The sequence below is a fragment of the Cherax quadricarinatus genome, chromosome 53 (genome assembly GCF_038502225.1).
Source record: "Cherax quadricarinatus isolate ZL_2023a chromosome 53, ASM3850222v1, whole genome shotgun sequence".
NCBI lineage: Eukaryota > Metazoa > Arthropoda > Malacostraca > Decapoda > Parastacidae > Cherax > Cherax quadricarinatus.
In genome coordinates, this window is record NC_091344.1 from 12,671,736 (window position 1) to 12,691,136 (window position 19,401).

The 19,401-nt window shown below is 39.9% G+C and overlaps 1 protein-coding gene across 3 annotated transcripts in view; it reads left to right on the forward strand.

Moving 5' to 3' along the window:
* Positions 1–19,401, forward strand: part of LOC128692401 (HAUS augmin-like complex subunit 3) — a 43,531-nt gene that overhangs the window by 11,059 nt on the left and 13,071 nt on the right. For all 3 annotated transcript variants that reach the window (XM_053781560.2, XM_070096326.1, XM_053781559.2), the window contains 4 exons: positions 6,603–6,789; positions 11,596–11,706; positions 14,147–14,289; positions 18,393–18,527. In XM_053781560.2, the coding sequence (XP_053637535.2) occupies positions 6,603–6,789; positions 11,596–11,706; positions 14,147–14,289; positions 18,393–18,527 (576 nt within the window). The remainder of the gene's footprint in view (positions 1–6,602; positions 6,790–11,595; positions 11,707–14,146; positions 14,290–18,392; positions 18,528–19,401) is intronic.

The window sequence follows — 19,401 nt, forward strand, 5'->3', positions numbered from 1 at the left end:
TCTTTAGAATCACCCATAAGCACAGTATCATCAGCAAAAAGTAACTGTGTCAACTCCCATTTTGCATTTGATTCCCCATAATTTAATCCCACCCCTCTCCCCAACACCCTAGCATTTACTTCTTTTACAACCCCATCTATAAATATATTAAACAACCATGGTGACATTACACATCCCTGTCTAAGACCTACTTTTACTGGGAAGTAATCTCCCTCTCTCCTACACATCCTAACCTGAGCCTCACTATCCTCATAAAAACTCTTTACAGCATTTAATAGCTTAATACCTATTCCATATACAGTGGACCCCCGGTTAACGATTTTAATCCGTGCAAGAGGGGTAATTGTTATGCGAAATAATCGTTATGTGAATGAATTTTCCCCATAAGAAATAATGGAAATAAAATTAATCCGTGCAAGACACCCAAAAGTATGAAAAAAAATTTTTTTTACCACATGAAATATTAATTTTAATACACACAAACTGAAAAAGGCATGCACACTTACATGACACTTACTTTTATTGAAGATCTGGTGATGATTGATGGGATGGGAGGAGGGGAGAGCATTATCTTCTTACTGTTTAGAAGGGGAATCCCCTTCCATTAGGACTTGAGGTAGCAAGTCCTTTTCTGGGGTTACTTCCCTTCTTCTTTTAATGCCACTAGGGCCAGCTTCAGAGTCACTGGACTTCTTTCTCACAAGATATCTGTCCATAGTGGCCTGTACCTCTCGTTCCTTTATCACTTCCCTAAAGTGTTTCACAACATTGTCAGTGTACAGGTTGCCAACACGGCTTGCAATAGCTGTGTGAGGGTGATTTTCATCCATGAAGGTTTGCACTTCAAGCCACTTTGCACAGATTTCCTTTATCTTTGTAGTAGGCAACTTCTTCAATTTCTCTCTCCCCTCCTCTGAACCAGTTTCCCCAGGTCTGGCCTCTTGCTCTTGAAGTTGATCTATCAGCTCATCAGTGGTTAGTTCTTCATTGTCCTCCTCCACCAACTCTTCCACATCCTCCCCACTAACCTCCAACCCCAAGGACTTTCCCAATGCCACAATGGATTCCTCAACTGGCATAATCCTCTCAGGGTTAGCCTCAAACCCTTCAAAATCCCTTTTGTCTACACATTCTGGCCACAGTTTCTTCCAAGCAGAGTTCAAGGTCCTCTTAGTCACTTCCTCCCAAGCCTTACCTATAAGGTTTACACAATTGAGGATATTAAAGTGATCTCTCCAAAACTCTCTTAGAGTCAGTTGAGTTTCTGAGGTCATTACAAAGCACCTTTCAAACAGAGCTTTTGTGTACAGTTTCTTGAAGTTGGAAATAACCTGCTGGTCCATGGGCTGCAGGAGAGGAGTGGTATTAGGAGGCAAAAACTTCACCTTAATGAAGCTCATGTCCCCATAAAGTCGCTCTGCCACGTCTGTAGGATGACCAGGGGCATTGTCTAACACCAGGAGGCACTTAAGTTCTAATTTCTTTTCAGTTAGGTAATCTTTCACATTGGGGGCAAATGCATGGTGTAACCAGTTATAGAAAAATTCCCTAGTGACCCATGCCTTACTGTTTGCCCTCCACAGCACACACAAATTATCCTTGAGGACATTCTTTTGCCTGAATGCTCTGGGAGTTTCAGAGTGATACACTAATAAAGGCTTCACTTTGCAATCACCAGTAGCATTGGCACACATGAGAAGAGTAAGCCTGTCTTTCATAGGCTTATGTCCTGGGAGTGCCTTTTCCTCCTGAGTAATGTAGGTCCTGCTTGGCATTTTCTTCCAGAACAGGCCTGTTTCATCACAATTAAACACTTGTTCAGGTTTCAGTCCTTCAGTTTCTATGTACTCCTTGAATTCCTGCACATATTTTTCAGCCGCTTTGTGGTCCGAACTGGCAGCCTCACCATGCCTTATCACACTATGAATGCCACTACGCTTCTTAAATCTCTCAAACCAACCTTTGCTGGCCTTAAATTCACTCACATCATCACTAGTTGCAGGCATTTTTTTAATTAAATCCTCATGCAACTTCCTAGCCTTTTCACATATGATTGCTTGAGAGACGCTATCTCCTGCTAGCTGTTTTTCATTTATCCACACCAATAAGAGTCTCTCAACATCTTCCATCACTTGCGATCTTTGTTTCGAAAACACAGTTAAACCTTTGGCAAGAACAGCTTCCTTGATTGTCTTTTTGGTGCCCACAATAGTAGCGATGGTTGATTGGGGTTTCTTGTACAACTTGACTAGGTCGGCGATACGCACTCCACTTTCATACTTATCAATGATCTCTTTCTTCATTTCAATGGGAATTCTTACCCTTATTGGTGTACGGTTGGCACTAGAAGCTTTCTTGGGGCCCATGGTCACTTATTTTCCAGAAACAGCACCGAAAACACTGTAATAATACGAAATATTCCGAGTGTATGCTTGGATGTTACCGCGGAGGCTGGCTGGTAAACAATGGCACGGGTGGCACATGTGAGGCTGGCTGAGGGCGCACATTGGACGCGTCTCGGACGAAAATCGGTGAGCGTGTTTTTAATCGGTATGCGCGGCAAAAATTTTGCGATTAAAGTAAGCGGTATGCGAAATAATCGCTATGTGATGCCATCATTATGCGGGGGTCCACTGTACTTGCAACATCTGCCATATTGCTCCCCTATCCACTCTATCATATGCCTTTTCTAAATCCATAAATGCAATGAAGATTTCCCTACCTTTATCTAAATACTGTCCACACATTTTTTTTTTCTCAACAAGTCAGCCATCTCCCACCGAGGCAGGGTGACCCAAAAAGAAAGAAAATCCCGAAAAAGAAAATACTTTCATCATCATTCAACACTTTCACCTCACTCACACATAATCACTGTTTTTGCAGAGGTGCCCAGAATACAACAGTTTAGAAGTATACAGTGGACCCCCGCATAACGATCACCTCCCAATGCGACCAATTATGTAAGTGTATTTATGTAAGTGCGTTTGTACGTGTATGTTTGGGGGTCTGAAATGGACTAATCTACTTCACAATATTCCTTATGGGAACAAATTCGGTCAGTACTGGCACCTGAACATACTTCTGGAGTGAAAAAATATCGTTAACCGGGGGTCCACTGTATACATATAAAAAATACACACTGTATCCCTCCAAACTGCTAATATCCCAAACCCCTCCTTTAGAGTGCAGGCATTGTACTTCAAATTTCCAGGACTCAAGTTCGGTTGTATAAAATAACCTGTTTCACTGAATCCCTTCACTAAATATCACCCTGCTCACACTCCAACAGCTCGTCAGGTCCCAAATACCATTTGTCTCCATTCACTCCTATCTAACACTCACGCACGCTTGCTGGAAGTCCAAACCCCTCACCCACAACACCTCCTTTACCCCCTTCCTCCAACCTTTTTGAGGACACTTTTTTTTTTTTTTTTTTTTTTTTTTTTTTTTTTTTTTTTTTTTTTTTTTTCTCAACAAGTCGGCCGTCTCCCACCGAGGCAGGGTGACCCAAAAAAAGAAAGAAAATACTTTCATCATCATTCAGCACTTTCACCTCACTCACACATAATCACTGTTTTTGCAGAGGTGCTCAGAACACAATAGTTTAGAAGCATATACGTATGTATAAAGATACACAACATATCCCTCCAAACTGCTAATATTTCAAAACCCCTCCTTTAGAGTGCAGGCATTGTACTTCCCATTTCCAGGACTCGAGTCCGGCTATATAAAATTAACTGGTTTCCCTGAATCCCTTCACTAAATATTACCCTGCTCACACTCAAACAGATCATCAGGTCCCAAATACCATTCATCTCCATTCACTCCTATCGAACACGCTCATGCACGCCTGCTGGAAGTCCAAGCCCCTGGCCCACAAAACCTCCCTTACCCCTTCCTTCCAACCTTTTCGAGGACGACCCCTACCCCGCTTTCCTTCTCCCACAGATTTAAATGCTCTCCATGTCATTCTACTTTGATCCATTCTCTCTAAATGTCCAAACCACCTCAACAGCCCCTCTTCAGCCTAATACTTTTATTACTCCACACCTTCTCCTAATTTCCACACTCCGAATTTTCTGCATAATATTTACACCGCACATTGCCCTTAGACAGGACATCTCCACTGCCTCCAACCGCCTCCTCACTGCTTCATTCACAACCCAAGCTTCACACCCATATAAGAGTGTTGGTACTACTATACTTTCATACATTCCCTTCTTTGCCTCCATAGATAACGTTTTTTTACTCCACATATACCTCAATGCACCACTCATCTTCTTTCCCTCATCAGTTCTATGATTAACCTCATCCTTCATAAGTCCATCCGCCGACACGTCAACTCCCAAGTACATGTATCTGAAAACATTCACTTCTTCCATACTCCTCCTCCCCAATTTGATATCCAATTTTTCTTTATCTAAATCATTTGATACCCTCATCACCTTACTCTTTTCTATGTTCACTTTCAACTTTCTATCTTTACACACACTCCTGAACTCATCCACTAACCTTTGCAATTTTTCTTTCGAATCTCCCATAAGCACAGTATCATCAGCAAAAAGTAACTGTGTCAATTCCCATTTTGTATTTGATTCCCCATAATTTAATCCCACCCGAGGACACATATATGCTTCAATATACAGTGGACCCCCGGTATTCGATAAATCCGGTATTCGATGCATTATATCACAAAATATTTTCCTCGGTATTCGATTGAAAACCCAGTATTCGATACGATTCGTACGAGACCTGTCCACATGTGGCCTGAACTGCCCCTTGTGTGCCAGTGTTTACAAGCCAGCCAGTGTGCGCGCATCTAAGGATACATTCGGTACATTCCATATTATCCATATTATCACTGTGTTTGGTGCTTGTTTCTGCAAAATAAGTCACCATGGGCCCCAAGAAAGCTTCTAGTGCCAACCCTGTGGTAAAAAGGGTGAGAATTAATATGGAAATTAAGAAAGATTTTGAAGGCTTTGGGGCTAACCCTGAGAAGCCTATACCAGTTGTGGAATACATTGTGCCTACTTCAAAAATTAAGGAAATGTGTGCACAGTGGGTTGAAGTGCAAACCTTTATGGATGAAAATCACCCTAACACAGCTGTTACAATGACAATGTTGTGGCCCATTTTAGACAAATTGTAAAGGAACGGGAGGTACAGAGCTCTTTGGGCAGATTTGTTGTGCGACAGAGGTCCAGTGACTCTCAAGCTGGTCCTAGTGGCATTAAAAGAAGAAAGGAAGTAACCCTGGAAAAGGACTTGCTACCTCAAGTCCTAATGGAAGGGGATTCCCCTTCTAAACACTAACACCTCTCCCCTCCTTCCATCCCATCAATCATCACCAGATCTTCATTAAAGGTAAGTGTCAATTATTTTATTGTTATTGTAATTATTCTATTGCATTAAACTTAATATTTCATGTAGTAAAATTTTTTTTTTTTTCATACTTTTGGGTGTCTTGCACAGATTAATTTGATTTTCATTATTTCTTATGAGGAAAATTGATTCGGTTTTCGATATTATCGGTATTCGATGAGCTCTCAGGAACGGATTAATATCGAATACCGGGGGTCCACTGTAAACACTTGATCAACACATCCCCTACCCACTCTAAAGCCTCCTTGCTCATCCATAATCCTACTCTCTGTCTTACCTCTAATTCTTTCAGTAATAACCCTACCGTACACTTTACCTGGTATACTGAGTAACTTTTTTCCCCTATAATTTGTAGCAGTATTCTGGTTGCATAATGGGTGTGTATGTGCATCAGGTACAGGTCATGGAAGAAGAAAAAATATACTGTAAATCAAAGAAGAAAGCAAGCTTATGGCTGAAAGTGGGAGCATGTTTGTTATGTAAGAATAATATATAAATGTCAAAATTGTATACATGCCATTCTGCTTTGAGAAAAGAGAGAGATAAAGCTTATCAGGGGGTAGATGAATTGTGATATTTTGCACAATAAAATTGAGTGGCAATTTTTTTGAGTTGTCTATGTCATGAATTTTTCGTTAATAAATCACTACCCTTAAACTGTCCAAACGTAGATCTGCGTTTTTTCAACATTTGAAAGTATGTAAAAAAAAGTAGATCTTTTTTTTTTTTACATTTGAAAATGTGTAAAAAACTGATCTACTTTTTTTTTTTTTTTTTTTTTTTTTTTGTATTTGAAAATATGTAAAAAAAGCGTAGATCTACTTGTGGAGCACTACGCATGTGGACGTAGATCTGCTTGGACAGTTTAAGGGTTAATAATTCACAAATAACCCGCACCTTCAAGAGGAAACTAGACTCTGTTTTGGTCCATCCTGGACAATTATCAAGTCACAACAGAGTAAGAAAAAGGGAAGAAAACTTTAAGATAGATCAGAAAGGGGATGGGGAAGATAGGTTATTAGTAGTGCAGCAGTAGTAGTAGTAGGTAAAGATGAAGTCAAATTATGAGTATCTTGAGGATTGGAATATTTCACAATGTATTGGGAAAGGCATGCATCATCAGAAACAAAACTTTTTTGTTTCATTATGTTTTATAGTATGTAGAAACTAATGAACTTTCCAAAGCCCATTATTTTGATTATTGATATGTTACCCAGTGCCCATAAGATGGAGCTGCGGGAAGAAGTGTACCAGAGCAGTGAACGCCTCAAGGAAGAAGAAGTCTACTTCAAGAATCATCACAAGGCTATATTAAACACCAGCATTCACCTTTCAAAATCTCAAGAAGAGATAAGCAAAAGCCTTGATGCAGTTACCAAAGTGTTTCTGGAATTTGACAAAACGGTGGGTATTGCTGGAGTTTCAAGGCAAACATATATACATTTTTTTTATTTTTTTTTTATTACATGCTGTAGTTCTTGTTAAATAAATAAAAAAAATATTGCAGTGATTAGGTTCATGGTACACTGTGATAAATAAGACACTTATGAAACATTTGGGCATCTTCATTGCCCAAGTGTCTCATTTATCAACTTGTTGGTTTTCTACACCATTTATTCACATGGCACATTGTGATACAATGTGCCAGTGGCACTACTGGTGCTGGACACCTTATCCATTGGCCTGTAGTCATCCTCAAAAACAGCATTGATATACAGGTCTCCCTCAACATTCGCGAGGATTAGGGGATCAAGAGTCTCGCAAATGTTGAAAATTTGCGAATGTTTGGTGCCCCCATATATTGTAGGGAAATATAATACAATATTGCTTCCTTAACCCTTTCAGGGTTTTTGATGTACTAGTACGGCTTACGCACCGGGGTTATTGACGTGCTAGTACACCTAAATTCTAGCACCTTCAAATCTAGCGAGAGAAAGCTAGTAGGCCTACATATGAAAGAATGGGTCTGTGTGGTCAGTGTGCGCAGTATAAAAAAAATTCTGCAGCACACAGTGCGTAATGAGAAAAAAAAACTTTGACCGTGTTTTTGGATTAATACAGCGACTTTGCACTGTATTTTCGTATGGTATTTATGGTTGTATTCTAGTTTTTCTGGTTTCATTTTATAGAATGGAAGACATATTAAAGAAATTGAGATGATTTTGACTGGTTTCACAATGAAAAGTACCTTGAAATTGAGCTCAAAGTAGCAGAAATGTTCGATTTTTACCAAAGTTCAAAAGTAAACAAATCATGCCAAACGTCCAATACGCGTCAACTGGTGAGTCTAATATTCTTTCACAAGTGCGCTGATATTATTTATACTATTTCTACACTAATGCAGTAGTATGCATAACAGTAAATCTTTTATTTTTTATAAGAATAAAAATTCAAAGTGGAAAGCAAAAGAAATATAACAGGGGTCTGGGGATGTGACTAACGAACAGAGAACTTGTTATTTTAGTGCCAGGAATGTCTTTCTTGTTTATTCTGGACCCTATTTGGAAATTGGCATCTTCTGAAATTTGTGAAATTGGCAAAATTGCCAATTTCTAACCACTTTATTGGATAGTTGAAATTGGAAAATGGGTGGTTTCTTGTACTCATTCGATAGAAAAAATGGAGTTCTAGTGAAATAAATATGATTTTTGTCGACTAGTACACAGGAATAGGCCAAAAATAGGGCTCAAAGTGGGTGGAATCACTGATGCGCAAACATCGGCGAGACCGCTAACTTCACGAGAGCATAATTCCGTAAGTTTTCCATCAAATTTCATACTTTTGGTGTCATTATGATCGGGAAAAGATTCTCTATCATTTCATAAGAAAAAATAATTTTTTCTTTTTTCCAAAAAAATTTCGACTCTGAGAACAAGTTTAGGAGAGGGCCTCTCGACCCTGAAAGGGTTAACCTATTGAACCATAAACAATCATAAAGCACATGAAAACATCATAAAATATTGTACTGTATAGTACTACATACATGTATAGTTTAACCTTTAAAATGTCCAAACGTAGATCTACGTTCATGTACGTAGCACTCCGATGTTTATTTCCCCATTTGAAAGGATGTAAAAGAAAATGTAGATCTACGTTCAGAGCCCCCACACGTGAACGTAGCTCTACGTTTGGACAGTTCAAGGGTTAATAACAAATAATGAACAAGCAAAACGCTCGCCACTCATAAGGCCGACGAACTCTGATGACTTTGATGATGATGATGATAGTGATGATAGCCATGCAGTTACTGATGTCAGTTGAATGGAGGTGATTATATGGAGTGTAACTGCATGGCATGATGAGTCTAGTGTGTAGATTCTAACTTCACTGCCAGCATCACTGCCGACATCGCTTGAGTCAGAGTTAGCAATGGAGTCAGATTCTGCCACGGGTTGAGGTTGAGGTGAGGCGGCAGGGGTAGCGGCAGGCTTCCTTGCGAAGAACATTGTGATGGGCAACTCAGACCATTTCCTCTTCATATCTACAAACAGAGTTTTGTGGGGAATTATGCTCCTATGAATGTTGTTCATCACCTTCAAAGCCCTCACCATAAGTGGGTCTATGTCGTACATAAATTGTTTGAGTTGTGCTGTCATTCTCATCACTTGCCCTAGTTTTTCAAGGGTGAGAGCTTGAGGTTGATTGGCTTCAGCAACACTCTCCTCTTCTTCATCCTCATTCTCTGCCTGCACAATCTCCAATAACTCTTCATTATTTAGGCCCAGTGCATGTTCTTCAACCAGTTCTCTCGCCTCGCCCTCCGCATGTCCTCAAACCCTTCACTACCAACTAGCCTTGCTAACTCCACAGTCTTCCTCATGGCTTTGTTAACTTCGTCCTGAGGAGCAATCCAACAAAATCACACACACACTGTGGCCACAAAGCTTTCCAACAACCCATCACCATCTGAGGTTGCAAATCCTTGACAATATCATGCACTATTGAGAGACAGTCAGTGATGGTGAATTTCTTCCAGTATTGAGTGACACATATCTGGATCTGCATCCAGATATGAGTGGAAGGAGATTCTTGTTGCATCCCTTCAGTGCTCTGGGGTTGGCACATTTATAAATAAAACCTGGCTGTATCATGTGCCCAGCAGCGTTAGCACATAGCATTACTCTGCATCGATTCTTCGCAGCACTGAGCCCAGGCACAATCTTCTCCTTGGCGATGAGGGTCCTGGCAGACATTCTTCCAATAGTGGTGTTTCATCCATATTCCACACCTGTTCAGGCGTGTATCCCTTCTCATCGATGATTTTTTTCAAAGCACCAGGTAATGCAGCTGCCAAAACGTGATCTGCCAAACTTGATTCTCCACTCATCTTCAGGTTGTGCAGGGAGAACCATCTCTTAAATTTTTCAAACTAACCTTTACTTGCTAGGAAGTCAGGATGGGTAGGTTCTACACTGGTGCTAGCCTCATCACTAGCCAGCATATCATACAAAGTCTTTCCCTTTACACGAATCACATTGCTATCTATGGGATTTCCTTTTCTATTTTGGTCTGAAATCCACACAAATAATGCTGATTCCACCTTAGATATCACACTGTTTCTTGCTTGAGATGCTTGCTTGGCTGAGGGAGGAGCAGTAGATGCTAGTGCCGCCCTTATCTTGGCCTCATTTTTCTTGATAGAGCCCACTGTGCTTTCGTTTATATTAAATAATTTTCCAATGGCAGAACTGCTCAAATTGCCTGCCCTACACTTGTCTAGCAATTTCACCTTCTCCAGATTCATGACTTTCTTTGAGCGCTTAGGGATTGGCTCATCAATAGCGGTTGCTGCTTGCTTGGGGGCCGTACTTTCACCACCACACAAAACACAATAGGACACACAAACAACACAGAAGAGTGGCTGAACAATGACTGAGTGAGTGAGTGGCAGGCGGGCTGGCTGCCAATTGAGGGGGTTGGAGGGAAAGTAGTAGGGACATGTAGGTGACGGGAAACATAAATATGATTGGGTGGCCCCGTGGCCTGGTGGCTAAAGCTCCCGCTTCACACACGGAGGGCCCGGGTTCGATTCCCGGCGGGTGGAAACATTCCGACACGTTTCCTTACACCTGTTGTCCTGTTCACCTAGCAGTAAATAGGTACCTGGGTGTTAGTCGACTGGTGTGGGTCGCATCCTGGGGGACAAGATTAAGGACCCCAATGGAAATAAGTTAGACAGTCCTCGGTGACGCACTGACTTTCTTGGGTTATCCTGGGTGGCTAACCCTCCGGGGTTAAAAATCCGAACGAAATCTTATCTTATCTTGGTGGCTGGGAATTCGCGAATGTTCGAAGCCTGCGAAAGTGGAAAACGCGAATGTTGAGGGAGACCTGTACCCCACTTGACCTGGAACCCATGGTCAGAAGCTACTATTAATTTCCCATTTGCAACTGAGTTGGCAGTGGATTAAGCTTGAGCTCTTGGTCTTGCCTCTTTAACCCGTAAACAGTCCAAACGTATATATACGTTCTCTCACCCAGAGCTTCGAATATTTTGAAATTTTTTTATAGAAATAAAGAGTGCATTTTTCTAAGTTATATAGGATAAAAAAAATTTTTTTTAGGGATATCATGTTGGAGAGAAGGAGTATGGAAGAAATGAATGTATTCAGATATTTGGGAGTTGACGTGTCAGTGGGTGGGTTTATGAAGGATTAGGTTAACCACAGAATTGATGAATGGAAAAAGGTGAGTGGTGCTTTGAGGTATATGTGGAGACAACAAATGTTACCTATGGAGGCAAAGAAGGGAATGTATGAAAGTATATGGGTGTGAAACTTAGGTTGTAAATGCAGCAGTGAGGAGACAGTTGGAGGCAATGGATATGTCCTGCCTAAGGGCAATGTGTGATGTAAATATTATGCAGAAAATTCAAAGTGTGGAAATTAGGAGAAGGTGTGGAGTTAAAAGTATTAGTCAGAGGGCTGAAGAGGGGTTGTTGATGTGGTTTGGTCATTTAGAGAGAATGGATCAAAGTAGAGCGACATGGAGAGCATATAAATCTTCAGGGGGAAGGAAGGCGGGGTAGGGGTAGTCCTCGAAAAGGTTGGAGGGAGGGGGTAAAGGAGGTTTTGTGGGTGCGGGGCTTGGACTTCCAGCAAGTGTGCGTGAGCATGTTAGATAGGAGTGAATGGAGACGAATGGTTTTTGGGACCTGACGAGCTGTTGGAGTGTGAGTAGGGTTATGTTATTTTTTTAATTTATCATCAGCCAACAGAGGAAGCCAAATTCTTCTCTCAGTTGAACCTGGAGGAGTGGTACCAAGAAGAAGACAAATTCACAGATACTCTAGAAACTTACATTAGAAGACAGTTTAGAGAGGTAAGTCAACTCATTGTTAATATTAGGGTACTGAACCTGTGTCCTGCATGTGGGAAGTACAGTACCTGTATGCTGAAGGAAGGGTTGGCATGTTGCAGTATTGAGGCTCATTTGAACTGTGACGTATTATGTCTTTGCACTGTTGATGAGACAGATATTAAAGGAATGATAATGATTTTTTTGTGGGGGGGAGGTCACCCTTTCTTGGTGAGTGGTGGCTGGTGTACAAAGAAAAATCTTGGAAAACTTTTAATTGCAATACGTACTTGGGTCACCTAAGGTTGCATTTATATACCAGTATCTGCCAAGATAGTTGATTGGGTTATTATTGGAATTGTAAAATTGATGTGAAATAATGATTTTTGAAGGCTGCCCATCAAATTGAGGTGAGGAAAATGAAAACATAGACTTGATTTTAGCATGATGTTTCTTTGCTGTGTCTGTTATATTAGAAATGGCAAAATGATTGCTAAAATGTCTTCCACCTTGAAAGAATATGTGATAACCCATAATCAATATATGGACATGCTCTTTGCTGAGAATGAGCAAGAGTTTTAGAAAGTGAGAAATAATGTAAGAAACCTTAGGAACAATTAACTTTGAGTGTAAAAATGCTGAGATTCTGGATAAGGAGATTTACTAGAGATGGAATATTTACATGTTGAATATTGCATTGCTTTACCTATATGTTTGGCTATTTGTCATGCCAAACATTGTGCACCAATTCAAGCATCACTTTATATATGTATGTTTATATTTATGTTAAACTCCACTACTTTACACCTTTTTTTTTTATCTTGTACAGTATATAATTTTTTTTTTATTCTAAGTTGCCAGCTATTGATTATAGACTAGTTCAAAATACAAATTACAGCTACACGTATGCATATACAGTATGCAACATTTTAATGGGATGAAAACCTAGCACCAGTATGCCATTGTTGTTTAATCATAGATACTCGGAGCCTGTTAGCCAGTAGTTGCTTAATCACAGATACACAGAGCCTGTTAGCCAGTAGTTTCTCAGTCACTTAGCAGATCATTCTTTGGCTGAGACTTAAGTCCTGAAACATTTCTGATGAAGATAATACCTCTCATCACCTAGACTAGTTATGAATTCTTGAGGTGCTGTGACAAAATATTGATAATAATACTCTACTCCTACAACAGTAATTAAAATCCGAGCAGTGTAAATTTTTAAATATGTAATATACAGTAGAGCTCCTAGGTAGTAGGTTGGTAGACAGCAGCCGCCCAGGGAGGTACTACTGTCCTGCCAAGTGAATGTAAAATGAAAGCCTGTAATTGTTTTACATAATGGTAGGATTGCTGGTGTTTTTTCTGTCTCATAAACATGCAAGGTTTCAGGTACGTCTTGCTACTTCTGCTGACACTTAGGTCACACTACACTTACATGTACAAGCATATGTATGGTTTAGAAAGACAGGTAAGCAAACACTATAACATATTTATTAGAAAACGTTTCGGTCCTGGGACCTTGATCAAGGTCCCAGGACCGAAACGTTTTCTAATAAATATGTTATTGTGTTTGCTTACGTGTCTTTCTAAACCAACTTGTCGGTATTTATTACCAAGGTTTATACCAAGCATATGTATACACACCCCTCTGGGTTTTCTTCTATTTTCTTACTAGTTCTTGCTCTTGTTTATTTCCTCTTATCTCCATGGGGAAGTGGAACAGAATTCTTCCTCCGTAAGCCATGCGTGTTGTAAGAGGCGACTAAAATGCCAGGAGCAAGGGGCTAGTAACCCCTTCTCCTGTATATATTACTAAATGTGAAAGGAGAAACTTTTGTTTTTCCTTTTGGGCCACCCCGCCTTGGTGGGATACGGCCGGTGTGTCGAAAGAAGAAGCATGCAAGGTTTCAGATGCGTCTTGCTACTTCTACTTACACTTAGGTCACACTACACATACATATACAAGCATATATATATATATACACAACTCTCTGGGTTTTCTTCTATTTTTGTACTAGTTCTTGTTTATTTCCTCTTATCTCCATGGAGAAGTGGAACAGAATTTTTCCTCCATAAGCTTTGCATGTTGTAAGAGGCAACTAAAATGCCAGGAGCAAAGGGCTAGTAACCCCTTCTCCTGTATAAATTACTAAATTTAAAAGGAGAAACTTTCGTTTTTCTTTTTGGGCCATCCTGCCTCGGTGGGATACGGCTGGTGTGTTGAAAGAAAGGAGAAATACAGTAGAGCTGTATTTTTTGATGTACACACATTAGAAATGCTTATTTGTTCTCCTTCTATACAGGGTGCTGTGATACTGGCGAATGGTGCTCTATCCAAAGAATTGGAGCAGCTCTTTTTTCTTGATCAAACCTAATTACTACCCCTCTCCTTTAGGTACTGAATGATCCCAATGGGTTTAGTGCTTCTCCATGAATGTAATAATGTATCTCATTTGTTCAGGGTGTGAGAGATGTTGCTGGTGCTGGTGACACTTCAGAGTACTGCTTACTGGATGTAAGTAATCTAGATCTGCAGCTGGTGCGAGGAGCGGGAAACGCTGAATATGCACAGAATGTAGACGAGCTCAAAAGACTGAATAATTTGTAAGCATAAATATACATTTTTAATGTGTACTATGTATGTTTTTTCCTACCACGTTTCTCTGGAATAATCACCATGATGAGGATGGCCCAGACAGTAAAGCCTTAAGGTTACCTTTCCTTAACAGGCTAACTGCCTTTCTCCATTTCTTATGTAATATCGTTCAAATATAACACATTTTCCTTAGCTTGTGCATTTGTTCTTAACCCCATAGACTCTCATAATACACTACAGATTAGCATCCTTGACTTCGACTCTGTACATAACTACAAGTTCTAGTGACTGTTTTGTGTACTATCTATTGTAGCCTACGTTTTATATGAAGGTGGATTTCATTTCATCTGTTTTAAAACCTTACTCTTGCTCTTTCTCTTCTCTCAGTTTCTTCCTGTTTCTCTACATAGGTAACCAGACACCAGAAATTCTAACTTAAAATCTAGCTGGCAAAAAAAAAAAAAAAACAATAAGCAAAAGCATCCAGCTAGATGAAACATAGAAATTTATGTCATTGCTATATTTTTAATTACTTTTGCACTTATAATAAATACAGTCATATCTCGTCTGTAGTGGAAGGAAGGCGGGGTAGGGGTCGGCCTAGGAAGGGTTGGAGGGAGGGGGTAAAGGAGGTTTTGTGTGCGAGGGGCTTGGACTTCCAGCAGGCATGCGTGAGCGTGTTTGATAGGAGTGAATGGAGACAAATGGTTTTTAATACTTGACGTGCTGTTGGAGTGTGAGCAAAGTAACATTTATGAAGGGATTCAGGGAAACCGGCAGGCCGGACTTGAGTCCTGGAGATGGGAAGTACAGTGTCTGCACTCTGAAGGAGGGGTGTTAATGTTGCAGTTTAAAAACTGTAGTGTAAAGCACCCTTCTGGCAAGACAGTGATGGAGTGAATGATGGTGAAAGTTTTTCTTTTTCGGGCCACCCTGCCTTGGTGGGAATCGGCCAGTGTGATAATAATAAAAAAATAAAAAATATCTCGTTAATACGGCACTTACTTTAGAGTTCTTTCCTAATATGGCACATTTCAGTTATATTTGTGATTATTATTTTCAGTACTTGCCTTGCTTTTAAGATGGTTTTTGGCAAATTTACAAAATATGTATTTATTATTATTACTTTTACATCAATTTTTAGGCCTGTTGTTATTGCATACTCGATAAATGATAGTGTAAATATATTTTTAGGGTTTTATATACACTGGCACATGAAAAAAAAAAGGCTGTGATTCGCTTTATGGCAGTGTTCTGGAACCAGACCCACCATATTGATGAGGTATGTCTGTAGCTGATTAAACTTTGGAGATCGTATAACGAAAATGTGCTCTGAAATTTCACGTTATGTGAAGGTCTGCTGTATCTCTTAGTTGCATAATTCACATAGTCTGGCTTTTATCACAAGAGAGTACACATAAGTAGACTGTCTTCTGGTACTCTAAGAAACTCCCTTTCTGAATTGGTTACTCTAGACTGCATAGGTCTGCCAGGAGAGTACTGTATGTTTCATGGTGCCTTAACTAATTTGATTCAGTAAGGAGTTGAAACTGTATTTTTATTGATTTTTTAATTTTTTTAATAGAGTGGATAGGGGAGCAATGTGGCAGATGTTGCAAGTATATGGAATAGGTGGTAAGTTACTAAATGCTGTAAAGAGTTCTTATGAGGATAGTGAGGCTCAGTAAAAGTAGGTCTTAGACAGGGATGTGTAATGTCACCATGGTTGTTTAATATATTTATAGATGGGGTTGTAAAAGAAGTAAATGATAGGGTCTTCAGGAGGGGGTTGGAATTAAATTATGGGGAATCAAATACAAAATGGGAATTGACACAGTTGCTTTAATGAGAGAGTGGGTGAGATGTTATCAACAAATTTTGTTGAAAATAAGAAAAAGTTTTGGAGTGAGATTAACAAGTTAAGAAAGCCTAGAGAACAAATGGATTTGTCAGTTAAAAATAGGAGAGGAGAGTTATTAAATGGAGAGTTAGAGGTATTGGGAAGATGGAGGGAATATTTCGAGGAATTGTTAAATGTTGATGAAGATAGGGAAGCTGTGATTTCGTGTATAGGGCAAGGAGGAATAACATCTTGTAGGAGTGAGGAAGAGCCAGTTGTGAGTGTGGGGGAAGTTCGTGAGGCAGTAGGTAAAATGAAAGGGGGTAAGGCAGCCGGGATTGATGGGATAAAGATAGAAATGTTAAAAGCAGGTGGGGATATAGTTTTGGAGTGGTTGGTGCAATTATTTAATAAATGTATGGAAGAGGGTAAGGTACCTAGGGATTGGCAGAGAGCATGCATAGTTCCTTTGTATAAAGGCAAAGGGGATAAAAGAGAGTGCAAAAATTATAGGGGGATAAGTCTGTTGAGTGTACCTGGTAAAGTGTATGGTAGAGTTATAATTGAAAGAATTAAGAGTAAGACGGAGAATAGGATAGCAGATGAACAAGGAGGCTTTAGGAAAGGTAGGGGGTGTGTGGACCAGGTGTTTACAGTGAAACATATAAGTGAACAGTATTTAGATAAGGCTAAAGAGGTCTTTGTGGCATTTATGGATTTGGAAAAGGCATATGACAGGGTGGATAGGGGGGCAATGTGGCAGATGTTGCAAGTGTATGGTGTAGGAGGTAGGTTACTGAAAGCAGTGAAGAGTTTTTACGAGGATAGTGAGGCTCAAGTTAGAGTATGTAGGAAAGAGGGAAATTTTTTCCCAGTAAAAGTAGGCCTTAGACAAGGATGTGTGATGTCACCGTGGTTGTTTAATATATTTATAGATGGGGTTGTAAGAGAAGTAAATGCGAGGGTCTTGGCAAGAGGCGTGGAGTTAAAAGATAAAGAATCACTAGGAGTGAATGGAGACAAATGGTTTTTAATACTTGACGTGCTGTTGGAGTGTGAGCAAAGTAACATTTATGAAGGGATTCAGGGAAACCGGCAGGCCGGACTTGAGTCCTGGAGATGGGAAGTACAGTGCCTGCACTCTGAAGGAGGGGTGTTAATGTTGCAGTTTAAAAACTGTAGTGTAAAGCACCCTTCTGGCAAGACAGTGATGGAGTGAATGATGGTGAAAGTTTTTCTTTTTCGGGCCACCCTGCCTTGGTGGGAATCGGCCAGTGTGATAATAAAATAAAATAAAAGAGTATGGAAGAAGTGAATGTTTTCAGATACTTGGGAGTTGATGTGTCGGCAGATGGATTTATGAAGGATGAGGTTAATCATTGAATTGATGAGGAAAAAAAGGTGAGTGGTGCATTGAGGTATATGTGGAGATAAAAAACGTTATCTATGGAGGCAAAGAAGGGAATGTATGAAAGTATAGTAGTACCAGCACTCTTATATGGGTGTGAAGCTTGGGTTGTGAATGCAGCAGCGAGGAGGCGGTTGGAGGTAGTGGAGATGTCCTGTCTAAGGGCAATGTGTGGTGTAAATATTATGCAGAAAATTAGGAGTGTGGAAATTAGAAGGTGTAGAGTTATTAAAAGTAGTAGTCAGAGGGCTAAAGAGGGGTTGTTGAGGTGGTTTTGTCATTTAGAGAGAATGGAACAAAGTAGAATGACATGGAGAGCATTTAAATCTGTAGGGAAAGGCAGGCATGGTAGGGGTTATCCTCGAAAAAGTTGGAAGGAAGGGGTAAGGGAGGTTTTGTGGGCGAGGGGCTTGGACTTCCAGCAGGCATGCATGAGTGTGTTCGATAGGAGTGAATGGAGACGAATGGTATTTGGGACCTGACGATCTGTTTGAGTGTGAGCAGGGTAATATTTAGTGAAGGGATTCAGGGAAACCGGTTATTTTTGCGTAGCCGGACTTGAGTCCTGGAAATGGGAAGTACAATGCCTGCACTCTAAAGGAGGGGTTTCGGGATATTAGCAGTTTGGAGGGATATGTTGTGTATCTTTGTACGTATATGCTTGTAAACTGTTGTGTTCTGAGCACCTCTGCAAAAACAGTGATTATGTGTGAGTGAGGTGAAAATGTTGAATGATAATGAAAGTATTTTCTTTTTCGGGATTTTCTTTCTTTTTGGGTCACCCTGCCTCGGTGGGAGATGGCCAACTTGTTAAAAAAAAAAAAAAATTATTTTAAGAAATATTACTTCAAATTTGTTTCTAGGCTACGACAGACTGAAGAATGGAGACTGAAAGGCTTGTTACTGCAGCATCAAAAACGAGCAGAAATAGAGGAGGCCAATAGACAATTTGCTGCCATCCACAGAAGCCAACTACCATCTAATCTGGCACTACTTGAGTAAACTGATTGTATTAATTGTACTTAAATTTTTAAAAAAAATTTCCTTACAAAATCTTAAAATACCTTAACATTAAGTGTCAAAAATTCCTTCATCCAGTTTCCACAGTATCAATATCAGTTGACATTGGCTAATTTTGATGGTATCAATATCAGCCTAAAATTGAGATGCAAAAATTTGATAGCTCATCACTATTTTTAATGTTAATATAAATTTTCCAAAACTGAGATCATACTGTTTTTCTTGCTTCTTTACACTACTATGTCTTCATGACACCCTAAAGGAGTTTTTCACATTTGTTTTTTACCTTGTCAACCATTTCTCACCAAGATAAATGAAGTCTGCTACTATATTACACAAATAACCTGCACATAGGAGAGAGGAGCTTACGACGACATTTCTTTCTGACTTGGACTATTTACAAAGCCACAGGTGTGACTTTGTAAATGGTTCAAGTCAGACCGAAACATTGTCGTAAGTTCCTCTCTCCTTTATGCAGATTATTTGTGTATTGTTCCAGTCATGGTATTGTGCCTTTTTGTTATTTATCTGCTACTGTATTCATTCATGTCCTCATGTTCCTCCTGTTCCTATCCTGTGGCCACCACATTGTGACTTGTGACTCAAGTAACAAATTTTATTTTCTGTATACTGTACCCCTTCATTACCCACAAGACATATGTTTTGTGAAAAGCTTGTGATGGTGACTTTACCAGTATGAAGCTCAGTATTTCACTTTAAAAATGTGGGTGTATACCAGACACCAATGACACACTGTTTCTAGACATAGATTACTCTAGTATTATTCAAGCATTATACACTATTTTAGACCAGTTATACTGACCAGCCAACTGACATACACAATGCAGCATG